The sequence below is a fragment of the Peromyscus eremicus genome, chromosome 7, assembly GCF_949786415.1.
Source record: "Peromyscus eremicus chromosome 7, PerEre_H2_v1, whole genome shotgun sequence".
NCBI classification, from domain to species: domain Eukaryota; kingdom Metazoa; phylum Chordata; class Mammalia; order Rodentia; family Cricetidae; genus Peromyscus; species Peromyscus eremicus.
In genome coordinates this window covers 72,664,975-72,692,332 of record NC_081422.1, presented here as the reverse complement: position 1 = coordinate 72,692,332, position 27,358 = coordinate 72,664,975, and the positions used below count along the sequence as shown (strand labels likewise).

Below are 27,358 nucleotides of genomic sequence, written 5' to 3'. Positions count from 1 at the left end.
TATGGTGGCTTACATTTTCAGAGATTCAGTCCATTATCATCATGGTGCTACAGGGTGGCATGCAGGCAGACATGGTGCTGGAGAAGGAACTGAGAGGCCTATGTCTTGCAGGCAACAGGAAGTGAACTGAGACACTGGGCAGAATCTTGAGCATATGAGATCTCAAAGTCTGCCTTCATAGTGATATAATTTCCTCCAACAAGGCCACACCTCCTAATACTGCCAACTCCCTATGAGGGCCATTTTCTTTCAAAACCACCACAAAAAAGAATCTGTGAACTGACCAGAAACCTCAAAGTATAGTTGTGTTTTATTTATTTGAGTGATTGTGCCTCTGTGGAAATCTCTTCTCACATTTGTGATTCATGGGACAGTAAAGACTACTTTGTTTATTTTGAGACATGGTCTTTCTGCATAGCCTTGGCTGTCCTGGAACTCACTATGTATACCAAGCTGGCCTTGAACTCACAGAGCTCTGTCTCCCTCTGCTGGGATTAAAGATGTACACCATCACGCCCCAGCAGTGGAGGCTACTTTCAATGGAAGAGTATTACTGATCATCTCCAGACTATGCTATTTCCCGGTAATTCTACGCCCTCTACTGTAGTGATATTTTGTTTGTGATCTAACAAAGCTTGCCTGAAGATCAGAGTGCAAAGCTAAGACACTCTGAGTTAGCCATAGAGGACAGGCAGTGGCAGAAGCAAAAGGATGTCTGTGAATTCAAGTTCACCCTAGGCTACACAAGATTGATTCAGTCTAAAAAAGAAACAGAGCCAGGCAGTGGTGGCACGCACCTTTAATCACAGCCCTAGGGAGGTTGAGACAGGAAGTGATATGGCTGGGCTTCTCTGAGAAAGGAATATAAGGCAGGAGGAGACAAGAGATCAGTCCTTTTTTTGGCTGAGGAGCTGGTGAGGTGAGAGGTGGCTGTGGCTTGTTTCATTGTCTCTCTGATCTTTCAGCCTTTACCCCAATATCTGGCTCCAGATTTTTATTAAGACAAGTTAGGATTCATGCTATACTCTGCCCTAAGGCAAATGCTTCATAATTGTGTCAGAAGTTCATTTCAGAATCTGAGAGCAATAGCAACAGCCCACACACATGCATTTGTGCTGTTTACTTTTGTCATAGAAATTTGTGAACTAGCATCTTCATTTTGGTCCAGGAGCATGGGCAGTAAGTAACAGTTCCTAGGTACGTATGAACCACACTGGATGAGTTGAAGTATATAAAATTCATGAAAAGTATGTTTGACGAGGTATTCGAGAAAGTGGTTGAGAGCAGCTGCTGTGTACAAGTACAAATATCTCCTAAGAAAACATGTAACCTTATACTACATCAGCTACCCTAAACAGCTGGGCTTCCCTTCTCCCTGCCTCTCTGATTCCTGTATAACCCAGCTATTTTGGTTTCAAGGTCCTTTTTGCCCTTTTGGCCACTTGACTCCAAGTTACTCTGTCTTCCTCTCCCCTCCTCCCTGTCCCCACGGCCCTGTTCAGTCTACCAGTCATGTCCCCTTGTTGTGGGGTATTTGTGCACTGTATGAAGATACATTGCTGTGATTCCTTTAATAAAGAGCTGAATGGTCAATAGCAAGGCAGGAGGTATAAATGGGACTTCCAGACAGAGACAGAAGTAAAAGGAGATAATCAAGGTGCAGGGAAGACATCAACAGATATGGAGGGAGTCAGACATATAGAATGAAAGAAAAGTAAAAAGCCATATGGTAAAATGTAGATTAATAAAAGCAGGTTAATTTAAGTTATAAGAGCTATTGGGGGAGGGGGAGGCTGGAGAGATGGCTAAGGTTAAGAGCACCAGCTGCCTTCTAGAGGTCCTGAGTTCAATTCCCAGCAACCACATAATAGCTTACAACCATCTCTAGTGGAATCTGATGCCCTCTTCTGACATAAAGTTGTACATGCAGATAGAGCACTCATGTACATAGAATAAATAAATAAATCTTTTAAAAATATTTTTAAAAAAGGGCTAGTGGGACAAGCCTAAGCTAGGCCAAGGTTTTATACTTAATAATAATAATAATAATAATAATAATAATAATAATAATAAAGAAAACATGTAACCTTTATACTACATCACACTTACATTCAGAATCAGGGGGGCGGAGCACAAGACCCCAGCATTTTTCAAGTACACAACCTTTCATAAACTCAAGGTGAGTGCAATGCCTGCCAAGAACTGGAGAACTTTATGATACAGTTTTACCTAGAGAATCAATTTTGTTTTTCAACACGTTGACTATCCTTTTTCCTCCAGGAACATACAATTAAGTGTCCCTTCAAAGGCTCAGCAAGGATGCCACACCTAGCATCTACATTTTCCCCACCAAGGAATTCTGGCATACTCACAACTTTGATATTCTTCCCAGGGGTCCTGCAATCACAGAAACAGAGACATTAGAAGAACCGTGTCACCAAAGTTAGTGACATATGGTTTGGTTTCTCTTCCTCAGCATTGGATAGGAGAAACCCTAGCAATAGAAAAGGCTCAGGAAACAAGGATAAGATACTTCACTAGGAAATCCATGATCTTTTCCTGGGATGTATCTCTAACTACATAATGCTGACTCCTAGGAAGAGATACTGTCTATAAGGAGGAGCAGGCCTACCACATACCCTGTAGCCCTTTGCATGCTGCCCTTTGCTTAAGGTACCAGTTGCTAAGGGTCTGTTCTTCCACCATTCAAGAAAACAGACTCAAGTATCTATAATGAATGTTGTCATGTCTACATAGTCAAACTCAGCCAGAAATCGCAAAAAGAGAGAGCAGGACTTCTACTTCAGACAGTGAAAGGTGATCATACCTGTTCACAGGCTCTAAACTCTTCCTCTCGAATAAAAATTTCTGTTATAACATGGCTGTCCTGGGCACCTAGGAAGACACAGAGCAAGAGAAAATCATGGACGCTGTGACTCGTGGTCTTCTCAGAGAGCAGGCTGCTGTGTGTAGCTGTGCTCTAAAGCCTAGATTGTGTAACTGATGGAGTTTCCTCAGTGAAAGCAGAGACCCAATGAGGAGCATGAAAGAAAGGGGAAACTGAGCACTTGTCATCCAACTGCCACCAGTACCCCATCCTTCATAGTGATCCCTTTAAGCCCAATAGATGATTGGGACTAATTTGGGTTACAGTTCATGCCATGTAATCTCTAATACAAATTCTCAAGGATACCTGGTCTTAGACCATAGTCCAGCAATACTCAAAGTACTATGTTTTATGGAGTGATATTGTTGAACGTGAGAAAATAGATTGCTACCAGTTTTGCCCTCTGCAGTACATCTTATGTACTCTAGGATTCTGGAAATTAACCAAAGCATAATATAACACAGGAGGCGTTGGTTCAAGAGCAACAGGACTTCATGTTTTTTCTAGCCTGACTTGGCACTACCCACTACTGTTTAGGTTCATGGTTAGGTTACAAAGGATTAGTCAGATCATGGAAAGGAAAACCTTTAAGGCAGCTGCATGGGAGCAAGGCTGAGATGCAGTTCTTTCAAAGCCTCTACCCAAGAGTATTGTCATTATTGCATCTGACAGATGCCCATCTATTAAGTTTGTGTGTACGTGTTTAAAGACTTTACAACCTCTTGAGAGGTCCCTTCCCCCAGATTAACAAGAGGACAATGGCATGCAATATTCATCCTATGATTTCCTTTGGGGATGGGTGCATGCTGGGCAAACATTCCAGAAAACATCACAGAGAAATGGGTGTGGTGGGGGTGAGTTACACAGTTCCCTGGTACTTCTGGGAATCTAAAACGGACGCTTCTTTGTAGGACAACCTTCATACAGATAGTTTGGTGACTAATCAGAGACTCAGGTGTGTTAATACTTCTTTTCCAGTTAAAAGCCAGGCTCTGCTCAAGGGGAAGTGAAGGCCAAGTAGAAATGTAACCAGTTGTGCTACGCTGAAGCTATTTCACAACACAGAGGAGGGCCATGACAAAAACTGGAAATGTCGTTCTAGGCAGTTAAAGAAAACTGTGTTAGTTCATAGCTCAGTGTTGTATAGAAACCCCAGTGGGACAGATAATATTAACAGTGCAATTTGTTCAGCAAAGTAACCAAAGAAGCAAAAATACTAAAACACATAGGAGCAATCATCACTGTTGAGGTAGAAAAGTACTTTGTTTTATAGGAATAATGATATGGACTTTATAAGGAATGTGTTATTGTTTAAGGTCGAAATGTGAAAGTTTTGACTTGTTGCCCTTAAAAGGAAGTGCTTATAAAATTTATCCTTAAAAACAAATAAGATGAAAAAACTAGACTTGAGATAGCTCCTTGGTTAAGAGTCAAATCTGAGTTTGTTCTTGGTTAAATGACACCAAGGGGAAAAGCTTTCATTTCTTTCCTTAATGCAACACTGATACATTATTGGTGACTCAGAATTTATTATTAATGCATTCAAACTGACTGCACAGGCGAAATATTCATGTTCTGAAGATGAAAAAATATACTTTTTTAAAAAGAAAAAGAAAATTTGAGTCTAAACTTAGCTCATCACTTACCAGCACTTTCTGCTCATGCAAAGGACCATATTTAGGGTCACAACTGCCTGGAACTGCCCTTCCAAGGAATCCTACCCAGTCTTCTGACATCTTCAGGCTTTTCCATGTACAGGGTACACATAAACATACTTGGGTGCACACTCATACACATAATTTAAAAAATAACGTAAATTCATCCTAGAAACCTCCACATATATTTCCTTGTTCTCAGTGGTATATTCTGACTCCCTTATTCTTTTAAAAATAAGATCAGATGCACCATCTCCCATTGCATCTGACCAGGATGTTGCTACCTAGCTCCAATTTCAACCTCATTCTTGAGGCTTTTGACACCCTCCAAGTCCCCCTTAAGACTACTCAGATCCAGTTATCTGCACCACCCACATCTGGGAGAAGTTCAGTAGAGAGTGGTTCACCCATTCCTGTCTACAGATAAAGCCATGTTTGGCCACAGAAGATCAGCCCTACCTTTCCTCTGATTCATAGTATTCAATAACAACCAATTTTAATCTTAAATTCATCTTAAAATTCTGACATTGATTTTCTACTGACAAACTGTGAATTGAGAACCAAAGATGTTTTTAAATTCTTCTAAACCTCTTTGTAGTTTTGCATATATAGCATAGGGTATAATCTATAACTGCTGTTCATAATTCTTCCTTATCATTGGATTTGCACGGTACCTTTAGGTGTTTTGTTCAATTGTGGTAGCTTATTTTCTGAAGTTTTCCTGGTGTCCTCTTGGGACTTGGCACGCTTCCCACAAAGGTATCTCAAAATTGCAGACACTGGGAACAGTCACAACAGAGGAAGTCATGGCAGCTTCATGGCAGGAAAACAGAATGAAACTAATAACGCTCCTGATAAAAATTTGCTCTCATTACTCCCTTCAAGTACAGTTTTATAATTCAGAATGGGGTTCAGGAAGATCAAGGATTCAGTTTCCACTTGACACACTGGTCATTACGTGGACTGTGGTGGTAAGGTCTAAATGTATGCGGGGGTGACTGAGTGTGAGAACATGGGGCCTGATGGCCAGCATCCAAATCTCCTTAGAGCCACATGAACACAGCCCAATTCCCACACTTCCTCTGCTGTCAGTTCTTTGTTAGGACACCAAAAAATGTCACAAGGCCTGCCTATAAATATTCTGAATATAAAAACCAAAATGGTGAAGTCTTTAGAAAAAGATTGGCTACTTCAGGACTGTTCTATGATGTCTAGTAAATGCTCAGCCTCGAGGCCTAGTAGTGAGTGAGTCTAGAGTGGGTATTTGGACGGCTGTGGACCAGTACAGAACTGGTGCTTACACTCCATGCTTTGCTGAGCATAGTACTGTACATTGCATACAGAACACATGGTAATGCCTTCACTTGGGTGGGCAGACAGGGAGCTGTCTGTCCCTTTTCCTTTTCATCTGTGGGTACATATAACTTACGTTCATGTCACTGTGAGAAGATTCCCTGACAGAATTAACTTGAGTGAGAAATGTTCTTTGTTTCCATCTCTGTTCAAAAGTAGGAAGTTGCCTCCAAATTGAGTCATTTGAGGAATGCTGGTTAGTACAAGAGGGTAGACTTCCTCCATCATATCTTTCCATGATCAGCTGTCTCTCTCTTGTTTCTGATCACCTTACCGGGAGGAGACCGGTGCCTACATGTTCCACATGATGGGATAGTCTCCGAGTCATATTCACTAGCTGCCACATGGTGAAACTTTCTATCAGATGACTAACCCTGCATAAGCCTTCAACATGAACTGGCAGGAAAATTGGCCCAGGTCTTTGGCTAATTATTGAAGTGTGCTTTTACATGCTGCCTCTGGTGTCAGTGGCTACAGTGAATGTGGAGGCCCACAAAGGTTTCCTAGTGAGATCTGAGCTTGCTTTACCCAGCAGGGCTGCATTAAAGGATTGCCTGACCATGTGCGTCATTGTATGCTGCTCCTCGGAGTCTATCTAAAATGGGGCTGGACCTGATGGTGCACACCTTTAATCCCAGCATGCCAGAGGCAGGGGCAAGTGGGTCTATGTTAGTCCAAGCCCGGCCTGTTCTATGTAGTGAGCTCCAGGACAGCCAAGCTTACATACAAAGACTGTCTCAATAAATAAAGGAATACATAAACAAATCGAAAATGAATATTATGAATATTATGGTTAAATGGCAGAATTCCACCAGCTCCTGTGATCACTTTGAAACCCTGTAAAATGAACAACACTCCCTGCTACACCTCTCCCTCTCTCCTCTCTCTCTCTCTCTCTCTCTCTCTCTCTCTCTCTCTCTCTCTCTTTTTTTTTTTTTTTTTTTGGTTTTTCAAGACAGGGTTTCTCTGTGTAGCTTTGTGCCTTTCCTGGAACTCACTCTGTAGCCCAGGCTCACCTTTCCGGGAACTCACAGACACACGCCTGCCTCTGCCTCTGCTGGGATTAAAGGCTTTCGCCACCACCGCCCAGCCTACACCTTTCTTGCCTTCATTGTATTGTCTCCACTGACACACATAGGCAGACCCTGTGATAGATTCAGGACCTAGACACTTCCGCCTAGCCATTTCTGGGTCAAAATAGCCATTTCCGGGTCAAAACGTCTCACGTGACCAGGACCCATGGCTTTGCATGGTTGCATAAAGCGCGCAGCGCAACCATGTGATCTACGCTCATGCGTGGAATAGCCACATGAATCTGCGTATGCATGCGCAACCCAGCCTTTATAAGTTAGCACCATATTCCTGGCTTCCTTCCTAATGCATGTGTCTTTCCAACAGGCCTGTCACATCTGTCTCTCTCTCTTATCTTAATAAAACTCTTGTTAGTGGATTCTGTCGTGTTTCTTGACATTTCCTCGCAGGGTAAGAGCTCCGCCAAATAACTAATACCCTGTATTTATCATTAATGATGAAACGTTTCACCCTTGGCAATTTTTATGCCTTACTAAGGAAATGGACTTAATATCACACATGAGATGTACCTATGTTGATCCACATATCCTGTGTTGTACATGATAATAAATTACTGAAGAGCAGAAAATATAAGTAGACACCAGTGTGGACCATATAGTGACTATTGCTGCTTGACAAAGTTCAGCATTTCCACATTACAGACCTTGTGGAGGTGCCCAAAACAGCTTGACCACACAGCTGCCATGACAGGCTTAGAGGCCCAGACATAGCTTCTGGCAGGCAACACCTAGACCCAGGAAAAGCCATAAGCTGACCCTCACCTAGTGGGGCCTGCCTCTAAGGGGAAACATCTGACATTCCAAACATTCCCTATAACCTTCCCCCTCCCCAACCTCTGCTATGATAAAACCCCCACCCTGCTTGGGCTCTGGGCTCTCTGCTGCATTGGACATGGAGTCCAAGCCCTGAGCTTGAAAATAAAGGCTCTTTGCTTTTACATATGGGATTTGGTCTCTGTGGTAGTCTTTTGTTGGTCCCCACAATCTGGGCATAATAACCTCACTTCTCCAGCACCTTTTGACATTCATTTTTAGTGATTCTCAATATTAATGCCTTTCCCTTTGGGAAATTTGGTGTGGACTTCGGTAAAGGATAAAAATGTGTATAATGCAACCCCACATCTGACAGAGGACTGATCTCTAAGGTATATAAAGAACTCAAGAAACTAGACATCAAAATACTGAACAATCCAATTAAAAAATGGGCTAAAGAGCTAAACAGAGAATTCTCAAAAGAAGAATCTCAAATGGCTGAAAGACATTTAAGGAAATGCTCAACATCCTTAGTCATCAGAGAAATGCAAATCAAAATGACTCTGAGATACCACCTTACACCTGTCAGAATGGCTGTGATCAAAAACACTAATGACAGTCTATGTTGGAGAGGATGCGGAGCAAAGGGAACACTCCTCCACTGTTGGTGGGAGTGCAAACTTGTACAACCACTGTGGAAATCAGCATGGTGGTTTCTCAGAAAATTGGGAATGGATCTACCTCAAGACCCAGCCATACCACTCTTGGGCATATACCCAAGGAATGTTCAATCATAGCACAAAGATACATGCTCAACTATGTTCATAGCAGCATTATTCTTAATAGACAGAACCTGGAAACAACCTAGATGCCCGTGAACTGAGGAATGGATTAAGAAAATGTGGTACATATACACAATGGAGTACTACTCAGCAGAGAAAAACAATGACAGCATGAGGTTTGCAGACAAATGGATAGAACTAGAAAATATCATCCTGAGTGAGGTAACCCAAACCCAGAAAAACAAACATGGTATGTACTCACTCATAAGTGGATTCTAGATATAAAGCAAAGAACAATCAGACTGCAACCCATAGATCCAGGGAGGCTACATAGCAGGGGGGGACCCTAGGATGACTGTGGCTTATAATAAGTTTTGGTTTTACTCAATCACTGGGCAAACTTCAGTGAAACATTTCACTATTAGGTTAAGAATTTGTACTGTATCAAGCTGATAATAGAAAAAAAAAATTCAGCCGGCGGCGGTGGTGGCGCACACCTTTAATCCCAGCACTTGGGAGGCAGAGGCAGGCGGATCTTTGTGAGTTCGAGGCCAGCCTGGTCTACAGCGTGAGCTCCAGGAAAGGCGCAAAGCTACAGAGAGAAACTCTATCTCAAAAAATCAAAAAAAAGAAAAAAAGAAAAAAAAATTCTGGAACTGGAGAGTTGATTTAGCAATTAAGTCCTTGGTACTCTTCCAGAGAATCTGAATTCAATTCCCAGCACCCACATGGTGGCTCATAACCATTCACAGCTCCAGTTCCAGGGCATCTGATGCCTTCTTCTGAACTCAGTGGGCACCAGGCACACAGGTGGTACACACCCATACATACAGGAAGAATTGTCATACACATAAAAATAAAATCATCTAAAATAAAAATTTTAAAAATGGTGAAAAAGAAAATCCCAATATAATAAAAAAAATGCATAGCATGTAATTTTCCAATAAAGTAGAATTTTCAGTAATCATTTCAGGTGTGTAATGAGTGCAGCAGTGTGCCTGAGGAGTAACAAGTCCAAAGACAGGCCAAAAGCCTCAGGTATTAGGCATCTGGGCTTTGTGCTTTGCTTCTGTGGCCCAGCAACCTTGAATATAATGTCAATGAAGCCTAGGTCTGGTGGTCTGGTGGTTATATGCCTGTAGTCACAGCCACTGGGGAGACCAAGGCATAAAGCTCACCTTATTTATTGATTTCTATTATTATTTTTATTTACTTTTTTTTTTTTCCAAGACAAGGTTTTTCTGTGTAACAGTCCTGGCTGAGGAAAGAATTTTTAGCAGCGGTGGTTGCCTGTCCTAAATATTCAGTCAATATTCAGATTGCCAGTGTAAGGATTCGGTCCTTAATTGCATCATCAGCCTGCGACGGCGTCCCAGCCTAAAAAGTGGGTGGGCCCTCTGTGCGTCCCTCTCTTTCCTTTCCGCTCCTTCCTTCCATCTGTCTTCTTTCTCCCTCTCCCTCTCCCTCTGATCAATCAAGCCTGTGTTGGCTTGAGTGCACACTCAGAATTTACTCCTAAATTAAGGCCAGCATTGTTCTGTAGAATGTTCCAATTGACTGACCATGTCAGTAGACATTAGTTTGAATGAGATAGATCCAGAAACCTTGGCCAAACAGCATTATGTATCAAAATGTTTAGTAGCCTGAGATCTGTGAAAACCCACCATATCACATGATGAATACATCAGTAATATGAGGACCTCTATATGTTGCCTTTGGACATATAGAAGCCTGTAGCTCAACTTTGTGACAGAGCCCTGAAGCATGGTTAGGAAACTAAACCACACAACACAACTGTTGGTGGTGGTTTTTATTTTTTTGGCTCTTTTGCTCTTTGGGGAGCCTGCCACCCAGCTCCCAAATAAATTACACATGGAGGCTTATTCTTTCTTAAAAATGCCTGGCCTTAGCTTGGTTTGTTTCTAGCCAGCTTTTCTTAAATTAACCCATCTACCTTTTGCCTCTGGGTTTTTACCTTTCTCGATTTCTGTATATCTTTTCTTTACTTCTTTCTCTGTGGCTTCCTGTGTAGCTATGTGGCTGGCCCTTGGAGTCTTCCTCTCCTCTTTCTCACTCCTATTTATTCTCTCTGCCTGCCAGCTCTGCCTATCCTTTCTCCTGCCTTGCTACCAGCTGTTCAGCTCTTGATTAAACCAATCAGGTGTTTTAGACAGGCACAGTAACACAGCTTCACAGAGTTAAACTAATACAACATAAAAGAATGCAACGCATCTTTGCATCATTAAAACAAATGTTCCACAGCATAAACACATGTAACACACCTTAAAATATTCCACAACACACAACCAAGGCAATTAGGAGTTAACAGACCTGTTCAAAGCTACACCACAGGTCTATATGCAGATAAACACGAGGACAGCCAGGGCTACACAGAGAAACATTATCTGCTTTTGTGTTTGAAACAATGATAACCTCTTTGGATAACCAACCCACCAACCAACCAAACAAAAATGAAGTATTTGATGGTAGCTCAAAAGGGACATGGGTTTCTGACATAAGTATAATTTATATCCCTAGCATTCAGATAACCCCCAAAGCATCAAGTAACTGTTTCTGGTTCAATGAAATACAGAAAGTACACATTCTTAGGAACTTTCTCACATGTAGAAAGCACATGTCTTGTACTATACTGAATAAAATACAGCTTTCGACAAAAATCAGAGGCGTGTGTGCTAAAAATGTAGAGAGGCATACATTATTGTGTGAAATGCCTCAAAACATCTCTACCATTCCAGAGTAACTACAGTTTTTGAGACTAACAATTTCAGTACAATAACTATATCAATGTCTACATTATAAAGGCCTGTTGTTTTAGGCAAAAGTGTACCTATTAAGAACAAGCCTGAAGGTGGAAGCCAACTAAGAAGTGATAAACATGTCCAGAGTGGTGGCACACATTTTTAATCCCAGGACTCATTCAGGAGGCAGAGGCAAGAGGTATCTGTGAGTTGGAGGCCAGCCTGGCCTACCAATGAGTTCCAGGATGGCCAGGGCTACATGGTGAGACGCTTTCTCAAAAATCAAACAACAACAACAACAAAAAATGCTAATAAAAACAAACAAAAAGAGAGTTGATAAATATGTTAAGTTTTAAAAGTAAAATGCTTTATAAAAGCAGCAAATACCAGCCGGGCAGTGGTGGCGCATGCCTTTAATCCCAGCACTCGAGAGGCAGAGGCAGGTGGATCTCTGTGAGTTCAAGGCCAGCCTGGGCTACAGAGTAAGTTCCAGGAAAGGTGCAAAGCTACACAGAGAAACCCTGTCTTGAAAAATCAAAAAACAAAACAAAACAAAACAAAAAGCAGCAAATACCTAAGTTATAGCATAAACCAATATTATAGTATGTATAATATTAAAAACAAATATTTAAATAAGATATTCTGAAAACTATTGAGCAGAACAGTAGAAGGGACTGGACTCAGTGGCTAGTTTAGTCATACCTTGGTTCGAACAGCAATTCCCCATATCCTCGTCCTATTCCAACAAACGTACAGGTGTGACCACTATGCTCAGTGTTCACTCTGAGCAGTCTCTAAAGTGCACTGGCAGCACCGTGGCACGGATATACAGAATCACATAACCACGGCAGCAGCGTGTCACAGAGGGTGAGCTCACAATCCCTACTGAGATATCTGACTGCTGGCTGCTATGCAGGCAAGTGTGCCTACTCAAGTTCAGCACCACACGTAAGAATGGGTGATTTTTGTTGATATTATGTATATGCTATTCTTCCCTACGTGAGGGAGTCCCTGCAGGTGTCGTACAGGGAAGTGAACTGTATGAAGAAAAGAGATAAGAATGAAAACTCGCTGGCGGCGACGGCGGTGGTGGTGGTGGTGGTGGTGGTGGTGCATGCCTTTAATCCCTTTAATCCCAGCACTTGGGAGGCAGAGTCAGACGGATCTCTGTGAGTTCAAGGCCAGCCTGGTCTACAGATTGAGATCCAGGACAGGCACCAAAGCTACACAGAGAAACCCTGTCTCAAAAAACCAAAAAAAAAAAAAAAAAAAGAAAAAAAAAGAAAAAAGAAAACCCAGCACAGATCGACTATTGACTTCATCACTGTTTTAGACAGGCACAGTAACACAGCTTCACAGAGTTAAACAAATGCAACATAAAAGAATGCAACACATCAACACATTTTTGCATCATTAAAACAAATGTTCCACAGCATAAACACATGTAACACACCTTAAAATATTCCACAACACACAACCAAGGCAATTAGGAGTTAACAGACCTGTTCAAAGCTATGCTATGCATCCTATATGCAGATAAACACCACTGTATCTCTGTACAACTTTTATTAGCCATCTTATATATACATTATATAGTGATTGTTGAATGTAAATACCAAATCAAGTTTGGGTGTGGTGGTGTATGCATTTAATCCTAGTACTTGGGAGGCAGAGGCAGCGGCAGGTGGATCTCTGTGAGTTTGAGGCCAACCTGGTCTACAAAGTGAGTTTAGGACAGCCAAGGCTGTTACACAGAGAAACCCTGCCTCAAAAAAACAAAAACAAACAAACAAAAAAAAGAGGCCAAGGTTGAATGCATCACCTCTATAGCTAGTCAAATTAATATGGGCAAGAGTAAGAGAATTATTAGAATAGCTAACAGAGGGCTGAGAAAAGGGGAAAGCTATTCTCAATTCATCTATCTCTTGATTAATTTCTGCTAATATTTTTTGCTGTGAGCAAGATGGGTTTAATACAACTTATTACAAGGCCATCACACTGTGTTCCTAAAACTAGGGTATCCCAGGGAAGACCAGTAGTGGTATGGATGAAGAAGAGTTCTGTGGGAGGTAACCTCTGAACTGCGCCTCTAAAGATCAGCTATTACCTAACCAGCCTCTAAAGATCAGCTATTACCTAACCAAGGCCTGGCCATGATCAGGAACAGAATGTTAGAAAATTCTAGAAATGTATAGAAAAGTAAAGCCAAAACAAAGTAGCCTTCAGAGGAACAATATTAGGAGGCTCATGGCCATAAACACTCATGATGTGGGCATCCTTTAGGGGAGAAAGTATCATGGCTATAAGTAGCCACAATATGAACCTGAAAGGATACAGTCCCTTCAGCTTCATAACACAAAGGTAGTTTCTAGCATAGGTTTTCAGAGGGTATGGTCAGGCTCTAAACCATATGACCTTCTATTCACTCTGATAACTGCTTGGCTATGCTTTTCAAGACCATGAATACTCTAGGCTTCTGATGACCGTGTGCTACCTCTGCTACCCACTACTGCTCCAGATCCACACAAAGCACAGCCAGACATCATCTAAAAGTAAACAAAATTGATTGCTCCATGCAGTATCACTACCAAAACATTTATCAACCATCATAAACTACATGAACAAGCAAAGTACATGCTGTACAGATGTAAAAAGGTCAAAATGAAACACTGCATTTTGTAGTAATTAAGAAATACGAATTAGGGGCTGGAGAGATGGCTCAGAGGTTAAGAGCACTAGCTGGTCCTCCAGAGGACCTAGGTTCAATTCCCAGCGCCCTCACGGTGGCTCACAACTATCTGTAACTCCTGTCCCAGGGGAACCAACACCCTCATACAGACCTACATTCAGGCAAAACACCAATGTGTATAAAATAAATGAAAAGAAATTAAATAAATATGAATTAGCAGCCAGGTGTGGTGGTACCTTTAATTCTAGCACTCAGGAGGCAGAGGTAGGCAGATCTCTTAGCTGGGAGCCAGCCTGGTCTACAGAGCCTGGTCTACAGTTCCAGGACATCTGGGCTACACAGAGAAACCCTGTCTCAGGGAAAATAAAATAAAATTTAGAGAAGATAGGATAAATCTCTTATGTAATCTGCTGCCCGAACTGAAACCCATTCAGGCTGGGATAACGGGGAAAACGAAACTGCTGGAAGTCTTGGTTGTAGTTGCTTGGTTTGGGTCAGGTACAAAGAGTTTAAAGAGCAGACATGAGGCTACAGGGAAAATGAGGGAGCAATAGTCACATGACCGCCACCTTCCTCGTAATCAAATTCAAACCAAAACACCTGGAGGCAAAACAGTGGCCAACTGAATCAGCAGGGCCTGTTAAACAGTAAAAGCATTCTAATTCTTTGGAGGCTGAGATGGGCTCTGCAAGTATTATGCAGTAGTATATACTTGGGAAACTAGGATTCCAAAAACTCTGCCTCCAAAATAAAAGGAAATCACAAATCAACTGTCGCCCAGATAAGAATGACCAGGGATCTGATCTTCCTCACGTCTTCACAAAACTGATGCCCACAAACAACACGGTGGCTAGCTCCAGCTCCCTGTGAGAGTCTGAAAATAAGAGACAAGGTGTGGGTGATACGGGCTTGTGTGTTTGTGAAGTAGCCTCAGCTGGGAGCATCTCAGGAGAATAGCTCAAACGAATATATGGGCCTGTGGGAGCATCAAGGACATCTCTACCTCATGCCCAATAGGGACCCCAGTTAACTGGGAGACACCTAGAGAGGAGATGGCAGTTTAGACTGAAAGAAGAAATTCATGCATACATGAATTGGGAATTTAGAAATAAACGAAATTTGTCAAATTTGTTATGTGTTTCAATAACCACTTCTGCCATTTAGTTTAAAACATGATACAGTATCGTGAAGGATTTCTAAAGGCAAACAGTTCAGAGCTGGAGAAGACAGCAGACAGCAGGAGAGACATTCTACCTACCCTACTAGCCCCGACCGCCCTGAGCCCATGTCTTTTAAAGTAACAAGGAATAAACTAGAACACTGGAGGTCACTTAAGTCAAGTCACCAAATCAAATTTTCAGGGTCAGCAGTATGCTGGGCAGGCCTAGGATGTGAGAGTCCGCCCCCGCCCCGCCCCGCCCCGCCCCGCCCCACTCCCACCCCTCCCCGTGGCCCCAGCCCACCTACTCGCCTTGCACGCTCTGGCTGGGGGCGTGGCCGGATCAAGCATTGAAAAGCGTGGCTGGCAGCCAGGTACCGCACCTACTCCTGCTTGCAGTCTGAGCCTTCCAGCATGGGGCCCCATACTACCGATGCTCACGCCGAGAGGATGCAGGACCCTTCCTCGCACAAGCTGCTCAGCGCCTCGCCTGTGTCTCCGCGGCTTCGTGTGCGGCCCTGGTGGTTCCCAGAGCACGAACTCGAGAATCCTCTGGTGCTCTACATGGAGGCCTGGCTGGCAGAAATGATCTTCGGTGAGCTTCTCACCACAGGGGTCTGGGTTAGCTCCCCCTATTATTCTACAGGGGCCGCAAGTCCATATTCAATTCCCCAGTCCAGTCTGTCCATCAAGCCCATCAGAGCCTGCCCCTTCTTTCCCACCTGAAGCCATTCTACTTAACTGCTTAGTCTCTTTATCTGTTTAGGCCCAAACCAATCCTTAATCTCAGAAATAGAGTGGATAAGCCAGGCTTTGCTGAGAGTGGATACAGTCGATTCTGGGAAGATGGCTGAAATCACCATATATGGACGACCCTCTGTAAAGAATCGCATGAAGAATATTCTCTCGAACCTGGCGACTTGGCACAAAGAACAACACGTCCAAAGAGGTAAGAGACTTTGGAGACCTACCTGGGGAGCAAGCCACCGGATGATTCCCAGCTTCCCGGAACTTTCTCACAATTTCTTGCAGTTTCCAAACACCGGGCAATGAGTGTCTCTGGGGAATCCCTTTTAGAGGAGACCCTTGAGAACCCAAGTGCTGGCTGGACACACCCAGGCCCATCACCCTCCAGCTCAGCCTTAGGCAACACTCTTGCCAGATTCCAGGTCCAGGACCCCTTCTCTTTAAAAACCACGCTAGAGCGGCCTCCTCTTCCCAACTCGAGGGAATTAGATACCATCCCCCCCCCCCCCCCCCCCCCCCGACTGTTGGTGTTGATCCTCTTTCAGCTGCGAAGGTGAAACAACTTGAGGAATTCTTGAAGAACCGTTCCTCAAACCACCAGCTTACGCCTGTGAAAGAGGCCCTTGCTGACCTACAGACGGTCCCGCCTCAGCCCCTGGAGGTGAAGAAAAAAATAGATTATTAAAATCGCTACAGATTTGTTTTCTTTCCTGCCTTTGTGGATACCTGTATGCTTTCCTTTGCAAATAGCAATTTGTGGAACTATTCCAATATAGAAATGACTTTTTTTTTTGTCTGTTATTTTCATCACATGCAATAAAGTTAATTTATAAAAATTAGCCCAGTTAATGTGAGGTTCGTGTAGGTTGTATTCCTACAATTTCTAGTACATCTGTCAGGCTCCTGAGGATGGCTTAAGGTAAGTGTTTTTTGTTTGTTTGTTTTTGTTTTGTTTTCAAGACAGGGCACAAGAGTCAAAGACGACCACCTGCTCCCACTATTAGGAGTGCACAAGAAGACCAAGTTAGACAACTGTAGCACGTATGCACGGTGCCTAGGATAGGCTCCCTGGTTGTTGGTTCAGTCTCTGTGAAGCCCCTATGAGCCTGGGTTTTAGTTGATTCCGTGAGTTTTCTTGTCCTTGACCCCTCTGGCTCCTACAATCACCTCTTCTGCTGGATTCCCAATTACCTAGTTTATTTAAGGCATCAGTCCTCAACCTGTGGGTCAGATTTTCAGATTTGTAACAGCAAAATTATGAAGTAGCAACAAAATCTTAGATTTGGTCAACGCAACATAAATTGCATTTAAAGGGTTGCAGCCTTAGGAAGGTTGAGAACCACTGATTTAAGGTGTGCAAGAATTCACAGCCAGGCGGTGGTGGCACACGCTTTTAATCCCAGTACTCGGGAGGCAGAGCCAGATGGATCTCTGAGTTTGAGACCAGCCTGGACTACAAAGTGAGTTCCAGAAAAGGAGCAAAGGTACACAGAGAAACCCTGTCTCAAAAAACCAAAAAAAAAAAAAAAAAAAATTCACTTTGGGACTTCCTCAAAACAAAGTCCCCAAAGTCCCTAGGCCTCGCCTAGGTGGATTCCCAGTGAGAGGATGCATTGATTTGCATTTGTAACCAGCTCAGCCTGTTGAAGCACTCCTTTAGGGCAATCATTATAGGCCCTCAGGTGCGTATGGCTCAGTCATGAGGTTTAATGTCTGCAATGTCACACATCACAAAAATCTCAGGTAATATGCGTTTACAGGCTCAGGTCATAGGCCTCAGAGCTGGCCGTCCCGTGTTTTCTAGCAGTTTCTTCCAAATTGTAGCATTCTCTAGAGGGTGGGGACATTCAGGAGGAAAACAAACTTCCTTTGTCTGGGAACACTGAAACTTGGAAGGCTCACCAATCCCTGTGAGAAGCAGCAGCAGTGAGCACCTGCTAGAGGAGGGAGACTGGCCAGTTGAGCTGCCAAGAGCAGCTCCTGGGACCTGTCAAGCCATGCGTAGGAGTTGTAGTAAGAGCCCCAGGTTGCAGCTTTCCTGTCAGCCATGTTGGGTGGCCTTCTGAGTGCTACAGCTGATTGAGTCATCCTGTAAGCCACCCTCACCCATATCCTGTACTCCAATTAAAGTCATTGGTTCACCAGTCAGGACTGGGGTGCAGTAATGACTTTGGTCTGTTGTGGGTTCTCTTTGTGGGGTAAGTAGACTGTGTACTATGTTACCTCAGGAAATGTCTTTCACACAACGTACTGACGATGTGGCACATGTTCTTCATGGACCATGCGGCTTTCCTTTCCCCAGGACGCCGGGATGGTCAGTCTGCAGGACCACACCTACTCTTGCTGTCTCCACCTCAGGAAGTGGAATTCTTGGTGCAAATGGCCTGGGGGCACAGGCCTGGAACCCTGAGGAGGCAGAGGCAAGCAGAACTCTTGAGTTCAAGCCCAGCCTGGTCTACATAGCAAGTTCCATGCTAGCCAGAGCTATACATAGAGACCCTGTCTCAAAAATAATGGTGCATGAACTCTGTGGAATTAGACAAAGTTATGGTTGGTTGGATATATTTTCCCTTTGAGAGACAATAAGGTGTTCTGACTCTTTACAGATGATTTACACACACACAGAAGAGAGGTCTTTTTAATTGAACACTGGCTTGTTTTATTCCTTTTCAACTTCATTTTCACCCCGGCTTTAAACTCTAGAGAGTATGTGTGTGTGCGCACATGTGCTAATTGGGATTGAGCTCGGTAAACATAAGATAGATTTGATTAATCTGTGCAGATTTATGCAACAAACAGTAATCCATTATTAGCAGTGCCTTTGTGCTCTTACCCCTCAAAATTTTAGCCTGTGCATTTTTATTTGATGATGTTAAGCCAATTATGCTTCTGTGTCTCTAGCCCTGCCCCATGTGTTAGGAATAGAGGATCCTGCTTTCTGTCTCATAGAGATTCATCATACTTTTTTCTTGGTGTGAATTTTATAAAAAAAATCAAATATTTTATCTATTAAGCAGATTGATTAAGGATTATTAATAGAGTTATGCTTAAAACTTATATTTTTTTTCCAGTAACTTCTGGACTTTTTGTTTGTTTTTCGAGACACGGTTTCTCTGTGTAGCTTTACGCCTTTCCTGGAACTCACTCTGTAGCCCAGGCTGGCCTCGAACTCACAGAGATCTGCCTGGCTCTGCCTCCCGAGTGCTGGGATTAAAGGCGTGCGCCACCACCGCCCGGACCCAGTTTGGAATTCTAACTCCCAGAATTAAAGAGATGGATTTCTGTTGTTTAAGCTGTCTACTTTGTGTTGTTTTGTTGTGGTACCCAGAGAAATTAAAACATTTAACACTTAATATATGTGTGTTCCCTTACAATCCATTTGCCAATGTTAGTTTTTTGTGGGCTTTATAACTTTGTGTATGAGAGCCTGTGTGTGTGTGTGTGTGTGTGTGTGTGTGTGTGTGTGTATATATATACATTCCTGTGCTACAGCATCCGGAAAGCACCTGAGCTGCTGGGTCCTGGGTAGGGGTTTGATGCTGATGGCTAGAGGTCCTACCTGCCCCAGGGAAGACAGTAACAGAGTTCGAGAGCACTTGGCGCATGAAGGAAAATGATGCTCCCTTACTTCTTTGCAGGTAATAGACGATTTGCCATTCTTGATTGAACGTTTTCAGCTCTTGTTTCCAAACATTTAGCACAAGGAGGAAACAAAACCAGCTGACTCCACTCTTCCCAACGTCTAGGGCAGAAACAGAACCACAAGGAATGACTGCTAGAGACTTCCACAGAGCAAAAGAGTGCTAGCTTCCATTCTCATGGACTCCCCGGAAAACATACTGAGTGACAGCCTCTGGGAACAACAAGGAGTGTTTGCTGGTGACCTCAAGGACCTCCATGAATGTCTCAGGGTTTCTATTGCTGTGATAAAATACCAGGACCGGGGCTGGAGAGATGGCTCAGAGGTTAAGAGCACTGACCTCTTCCAGAGGTCCTGAGTTCAATTCCCAGCAACCACATGGTGGTTCACAACTATCTGTAATGAGATCTGGCCCCCTCTTCTGTGTACATAAAAAAAAAAAAAAAAAAAAAACCAGGACCAAACCAACTTGAGAGGATGTCCTGGGAAACAGGGCAGCAACTCAACGCAGGAGCCGATGCAGAGACCATGGAAGAGTGGTGCTTACTGGCGTGTTCTTCATGGCCTGGTCAGCTTGTTTTGTTATACACCCCATGATCATCTGCACAGGAGTAGCACCACACACAGTGGGCTGGGCCCTCCCCCATTAATCACTAATTAAGGAAATGCTCTACAGACTTGCCCACAGGAAAATCTTAGGGAGGTATCAATTGAGTGTTCTTCCCAGATGACCAGTTTGTGTCAAGTTGACATGAAACTATCCAGGATGATGGGGGAACTCTGTCTCAGCCTGATGAGCCAGGAGAGTAGTGTAAGGGGATGGGAAGGATGTCTCAGAACTTAAGTGCACTTGCTTGTCTTATAGAGTGGTTCAGTTCCCCACACTTACATGGCGACTCAAAATCAAACTCCAGTTCTGGGAGATCGAATGCTCTTCGCTTCTGGCCTCTGTGGGCACCAGGCACAAATATGGTGCACAGACATACATGCTGGCCAAACACTCAAAAAAAAAGAGTGTTAGTTGGCTTTACCTGTCTCAGAATACCTTGGCCACCATAAGTCTCCCCTGTTAGCTCCAGGAGTAAGAATCAAGGGTTCCCAAACATAGTCATTTGTCTTTCTAGATCCTTCCTCCAACTCAAAGTCTTTCCTCGGAGGGTATTTCCAAAGGAGTCAGGACTGGCTAGTACTTTGCTCCAGGTGGTTTGTGAACATGGTTAGCTAAATTCAGTGTGTCCTGTGGTAATGAGGCAGGCCCGGTATCAAGGTTTCAGGCTTCAGGGTTCCTGTACTCATCTGAATCAGTGTGTGTGTTTAACACTAGCCATATAGGATAGTCTCTGACAGAAGACTGGTGCCTCCACCTTTTGGCACAGAAGTTGGGGGGAGAGAGAATGGCATGAAAATGGGGCCCCCAGTCACTGGAGAGGCTTTCTCTGTGACATGCTCCAATGGTCTGAGTATATGTAGGTGTCAGGGGCCTCTCTCTGCCTTTGCTTTCTGGCCCACTCATCAAGCATCATATCCAGCAGTTAGGCCTCTAGACAATCTACCTTTGGATTATTTGGTTACCAGGTGTAGAACGTGTCCGACAGTTGTCAAGTCTCCCAGCACCTGAAATAATGTCCCTTTTTGTTGCTGAACTTAGCCTTTTGAAACCTCTTGAGAATGGCCCTGGGGTGAAGCAAAAACAGACAGGCCCAGATTGGTGGCCCAGATCTGTAATCCTAATCCCAATACAGGGGAGGTGGAGGTAGGAAGGTCTTCAGCTACAGAGGGAGTTAGACCAGCATAGCCGCACGAGCTACATGAGATCCTGTTAAAACACACTCGTGTGTATGTGTGCACACACACACAATCTGTGCAGGATCGCCTTTTATAGTTTTTTAAGATCGAAGCCATAAAAGTCCAGTTTACCAGGGCTTTTAAGGTGTTATGTTGCCCCTCCTATCAAAGAAATTGGGGATGAAGATTTAGAAATTATGAGGAAAGTTCTCAATGGGGAGATGGGCTAGGCACGCTCCCTTAAAGTTTCTTTTTATTAGCTACCTGGTGCTGTATAATACTTCCATTTTTCTCTTTCATTAAAACATTTCAAAGGATTGGGCCTAGTGGCCCACGTCTTTAATCCCAGCACCCAGGAGGCAGAGGCAGGATCAGAGGCGGATCTCCGAGTTCCAGACCAGCCTGGTCTACAGAGTGAGTTCCAGGGCAGCCAGGGCTCCACAGAGAAACCCTGTCTCGAATAACAACAAATGTTTCAAGGGGTTGTTGAGATTGCTCAGTGGGGAGAGGCACTTGTCCCCAGTCTGAGTACCTGAGTTCAAGTACCAGGACCCACACTGTGGATGGAGAGAACCAGCTTCTCAATGATCCTGACCTCTTCTTCCACACTTATAACTGTTGGGTTTTAAACCTGGGACGAATGGCCGGGGTGCCTATTTAACATATCAAAGTGGATCCCGCAGTCCCTACCCGCTATAGGGCATGCCCTACCCAATACCCAAGACTTCTCCAGCCTAGGGGCTAGCCTGCTCTTCCCCCAGCTGCCCTATATAATCCAGACATTTTGGTTACCTGGCTTTTTTTTTTTTTTTTTTTTTTGTCTACTCTCTTAGTCAGTCTCTTGGCCCAGGCTGTTTTTCTTGGTTGGCAGCTGCGGGCACCCCCCTCCCCCACCCTCCCCCACCCCCGCTCCTAACATGGCTCAGGATATGTCCACTCTGGACTCTCCCGATGTTCCCACCTCTGGCTATGCTCTCCCACATATCTACAGTAAACTTTCTCCTCCATCACACCTAGGAGCAGTCATGTCCTTTCCTTTTTATTTCTTTTTTTCATTCAGTAACCTTCTACACACACACACACACACACACACACACACACACACACACACACACACACTTAAAACAGAATGAAAACCTCAGAGGAGTTGAGAGTATAGATACCTGGTTTTGTTTTGGAGCTGGAGAGGTGTCAGCAGTTAGGAGGGCTTACTGCTTTCAGAAGACCCAAATTTGGGCCCTTAGTATGTAATCCTGTAATTCCATCTCCAGGGGATCTGACCTCTGGCTTCCGTAACTACCGAAACTCACATGCACATAGCCCCCCACAGCATTCTTAACCACTGAGCCATCTCTCAAGTGCTTATCCCAGCCACTCTGTAGAAATTTCTAAACAACTTGGTAATATAGCCCATATTTGTTTTCTCCATGGCATTGATATAGTCTCTGAGTCAGGAATGCTTGCACAGCATTTTACTGTCCCTTTAATCTACTACTAAAAGGCCCCCTGACTTTCTTTGTTTACATCACAGTTGATAAACAAGTTGTCTGTCCCTCTGTCTCATTGTCTCTATTGTAAAGCAATGTCCTAAGACTTCCAGACCTTTTAAATACCTGGTCTCCACTCACATCCATCCAATAGTTCTTAGCTATTGGTGATCATTTTCTAACTTGTTTTTTTTTTTTTTTTTTTTTTTTTTTTTGGAGACAGGGTTTCTCTGTGTAGCTTTGTGCCTTTCCTGGAACTCACTTGGTAGCCCAGGCTGGCCTCGAACTCACAGAGATCCACCTGGCTCTGCCTCCCGAGTGCTGGGATTAAAGGCGTGCGCCACCACTGCCCGGTTTAGATATTTGGCTTTTTTTGTTTGTTTGTTTGTTTGTTTGTTTTTTTTGGGTTTTCTAACTTGTTAATGCTAGTTAAACCAAGCTAGGCTGTGGTGGCACAAGCCTCTAGCCTCAGGCAATGGCAGGTGGATCTCTGTAAGTTCAAGGCCAGCTTGGTCTACAGAGTGAGTTCCAGGACAGCCAGGGCTACAGAGAGAAACCCTAACTGAAAAACAACAAACAAAGAAAAAAAACAAAATAAAACAACTTTGCTTTAAGCTGTTAGTAATAGCCAGCTGGAAGGACTTTACAGTTACCAGGCTGTGCCGGGCCTGGGAAAACCAGGCTTTATCATAAACCATAAAGCACTGAAATCGCCTTCTCAGTGAACCCACTGCGTGCCTTCGAATTTGTCTGAAGTACTGCTTTAAATAATGAATAAACCAAATTTATTCAGAGGATGTTCTGAAGCCTAGACCAATTTGGGGTGCAGTGGCCAGGCGAGGCACATGTGAGGTGAGCTTTGGAACCCAGGCCAGTGCAAAACATCCAAATTAGACCTTCAACGAAGATCGTGGACACACTTTAAGGGCACTGTGGGGTTTTAGTGAAAAGAATGAATCCCCAAATTTTGTTTTCATTTTTATTAAATGACAAAAATTATAGCTGACTTCTTGGAAGTTGCTCAGGCACCCCACAAAATGGCACCCCAGGATCTGATTCCTTCTGAATGGGGAAAACCATAGCCTTTCAGGAGGTCTTCGAACCTTCCCGCTTTTCAGGGTTCAGGCTCAATCAGTTATTTCCCAGAGGAAGGCCATTAGCACCAAATTCTATTCCCAAGAACAAGGCAGTACACGCGACAGCTCTAGTTAGCTTGGGACAGCTGGGCAGGGCTGGTGGTGGGCTGGCGTTGTCTCCCAGGGGGCACAGCTGGAGGGTGCAAGCAGTGAATCTGAGATGAGCCCCGAAGAGGGAGGGCCCTAGTGGGCGTGGTCTAGCCAGCCACCGCCCCCACAAGTGCTAAGCTTTCTGAGCGCTGGGGCTGTGGGCCACAAGGTTAAGCCTGAACTAGTCTTCCCTGGAAACTGGTTGCTTCTGACGAACAGAGATGGAAAGCTACCCGACCCGTACAGATATCCCGCCATGGGTGAAAATTCCCGAAGATCTGCAAGATCCAGAAGTATTCCAAGTCCAGACTCCGCTGCTAAATTCTCTGTTTGGTGAGTGGCAAGTTTTGACCCCGCTGCTCCGCTCAGGCCTAGGTTCCCTGGCCTGGAGCGCTCATTTCCTCTCTCCAACAGGCCCACAGGGATCTCGAATCCCTTACATCGAGCAGGTGAGCCAGGCCATGTTCGAGCTGAAGACTCTGGAATCTTCCGAACTCACCGAGGTCTTAGTTTATGGCTCTCACAACAACAAGCTTCGGGCCAAATGGATGCTTCAATCCATGGCTGAGAGGTGCCGCCTGCGCCAGGAGAGAGGTGAGACTCGCTAAGAGGTGCTCGGAACCAAGGCTTGGTGCGGCAGCCTCATCCCTCTGCCGCTCTTACCTCCCGCCTCACCGAGGCTCCACTGCCTGCATGACCCTAAGGGTGGTTTGCCTTGGGCATCACCAGGGACCCCCTTGGTCTCTGGGCTGTCTCAGAGAACCTTTTGGTGGTTCGGGGCTCCAGAGGTGAGTCTAAGGTAAGAGGGGGGGTAGGGATTGGTCCCTCTGGGCAGGGTTATCTGAGGTAGCTTGGTCCCACCCCTCCCCCATCTCCAGGCTTCCTAGGAGAACGTTAGAACTGGCCCAGTGGTGCCTGGTTCCAGACCCAGGATGCTAGACTCTAATTAGAGGTCCACAAAAAGATGCTGAAAAGAGGCGGGTGAGTGGTGAGGGCTCCTATTGTTCCCCAACACTTAATCCTCCTATTGGTGTTTCTCATGCAGGAATGCTCAAGCTGGAGGAAGCCATGAAGACCCTGGAACTAGGCCAGTGTTGAGAGTGAAGCCAGTTTCCAGTGTGTTGGAGTGGTTCTGGCATGGTTTCTAACTTTGTTGTAGCCTTTATCGTCTAAGGAGATATTTCTGGATCCCAGCCTTGCAGTGAGTTCTGATGAGAATATCTCTTTCCAAGGTTGCCAATAAAGAGTGAAATTTAAATAATCAAATAGTTTCTTGATGCTGTATCTAATGGATTGAAGGTCACAGTTTTAGAGCAGATGCACCACGAAGGTGTGATCCTTAAGCTTAACCCTTAGGGCTTGTCACTGAACTGAAATCCTAGGGAAGTATGTACCATACTGTCTGGAACTCACCCGGAATATCATTAAGAACAATAGCGCTAAAAGGCACTGATGTAAAATAACACTTGAGAGCACGCCATCATTAAAAATACGGAAGAGCCCTTTCCGGTGCACCTTTGTATGCTTGTAAATGCCTTAACAGAGTACAGCTTGTGGAATCTTTTGTTTTGTTTTTTGAGACAGGTTTTCTCTGTGTAGTTTTGGTGCCTGTCCTGGATCTTGCTCTGTAGACCAGGCTGGCCTCGAACTCACAGAGATCCGCCTGGCTCTGCCTCCCGAGTGCTGGGATTAAAGGTGTGCACCACCACCGCCGCCCGTCTTAGCTTGTGGGCTCTTCGAGCTTCTGCATTCACCCTGTTGTGAAATACTCCCTAAGTTGTGATATGGGTTGTGCATTGCTGCATTTTAGCCACCAGAGGGAAAGTGGAACTTCTGATGGCTGAAGAGCCACCGGAGTAGGTATTGCAGTTTACCCTAGTAGCAACTAACTTGATAGTTAACCTGAAATAAACCCCACTTTAGGAAGCTTTCTGGCTCCATAGCCTTAGGCAAGTTGTTTACCCCACCCCCCTTCCCTCCATTTACCTTTAATTTAAATATATGCAGGGTCTCTAGGCACTTGGGAGGCAGGAGGATCAGGAAGGAGTTCATGGCCAGTCTCAGCTACAAAGCAAGTTCTAGGCCAATTTGGGTTACAACCCAATCTCAAAACAAAAAAAACAAAAAAAACCATATATGTGTGTGTTCATAAACAAGTACACGTGTATGCAAGGTACTTAGTATTTGTTGCTACATGGGGTACTTATTTCTATCTTGCAGAGATTGACAGTAATGAAAGAAAACCCCTCATCTGTTGAGATAAACCTAGTGCCCATCAAACAACTGATTTCCCTTTTGTGATCAGCAAGAAAAACATTATTTTGCTGTGTAGCTGAGGAAGACCCTCAACTCATGATCCTCTTGCCCCCATTTGCCAAGTGCTGGGATTATATGCGTGTGCCTCCACACCCAGTGCCAAGAAGTCTTCACTCAATTTTCCCATCCAATTAAAAAATCCAAACTCCCCTTTTCCTATTAGGCTCTAAGTAATCTCACCTGTGTCTAATAGGCTTCACTTTCTGCTCCAGCCTATCCTTACTTCCCTCCAGATACCAAGTTTATTACTTGAAGATCTTTTTTTGTTGTTGTTGCTGCTGCTGTTGTTTTTGTTTTTAGGCAAGGGCTCACTATGTTGTCCTGGCTGGCTTGGAACTCCTTATATGGTAGACCAGGCTATCCTTGAACTCACAGAGACCCTACTGCCCTGGCCTCCTGAGTGCTGGGAACAGGGGACACCAGAAGCTAGTTATGCTCTTCTGTGATATATCTTTATCTCTATTGGGAGTCCCTCCCTAAAGTTAGCTTTATATTTCTTCTCGACATTCACAAACCTGACAGTGTTAGTTCATTTTTACCTTTTCTTCACTAGAATATGAATTTAAGGCAATTAAAAAAAAAGTCATAGAGTATAGTATAAAATAAATACGGACAGTACGATAAGACACACAGACTGCCTGTCTTTAAATCTTTCAGCATTGTGCTTTAGGCTTCAGTCTGAGGAAAAGAGTTGCAGAGAGGAACAGATGAGCTACAGCTGTCCTGAACCTCTGTCAAATCAGGATATCCGACACAACAGTGGTCAGATCACCATATACACACATGTATACGCATACACTACATTTATATCACCATTGAGAGATATACATCATCATATACACATATCTACATATACACATTTCACCATTGAGATAAATTCACACAGACAACCTTTGAGATATATTCATATCACCATACTTATATACTCCACATATATATACATCAACATTGAGATACATATACCTATTGGTATTGTCATTGATTTATATTTTATTTTTGTTCCTTTTGAGGCAGGTTCTTACTGTAGCA

The 27,358-nt window shown here is 44.0% G+C and overlaps 2 protein-coding genes across 2 annotated transcripts; both read left to right on the top strand.

Moving 5' to 3' along the window:
• The first annotated feature begins 15,408 nt into the window (after positions 1-15,408).
• Ooep (oocyte expressed protein) lies at positions 15,409-16,714 on the top strand. The gene is made up of 3 exons (XM_059267033.1): positions 15,409-15,723; positions 15,895-16,077; positions 16,421-16,714. The coding sequence occupies exons 1-3, from the start codon at positions 15,543-15,545 to the stop codon at positions 16,558-16,560; spliced, it is 504 nt and encodes a 167-aa protein (XP_059123016.1). The 5' UTR covers positions 15,409-15,542; the 3' UTR covers positions 16,561-16,714.
• Positions 16,715-24,139: 7,425 nt separating this feature from the next.
• Positions 24,140-25,111, top strand: Dppa5 (developmental pluripotency associated 5). Its single transcript, XM_059269058.1, has 3 exons — positions 24,140-24,346; positions 24,428-24,607; positions 25,059-25,111. Exons 1-3 carry the CDS (start codon positions 24,235-24,237, stop codon positions 25,109-25,111), a joined length of 345 nt encoding a protein of 114 aa, XP_059125041.1. The 5' UTR covers positions 24,140-24,234.
• The last annotated feature ends 2,247 nt before the right edge of the window (positions 25,112-27,358 follow it).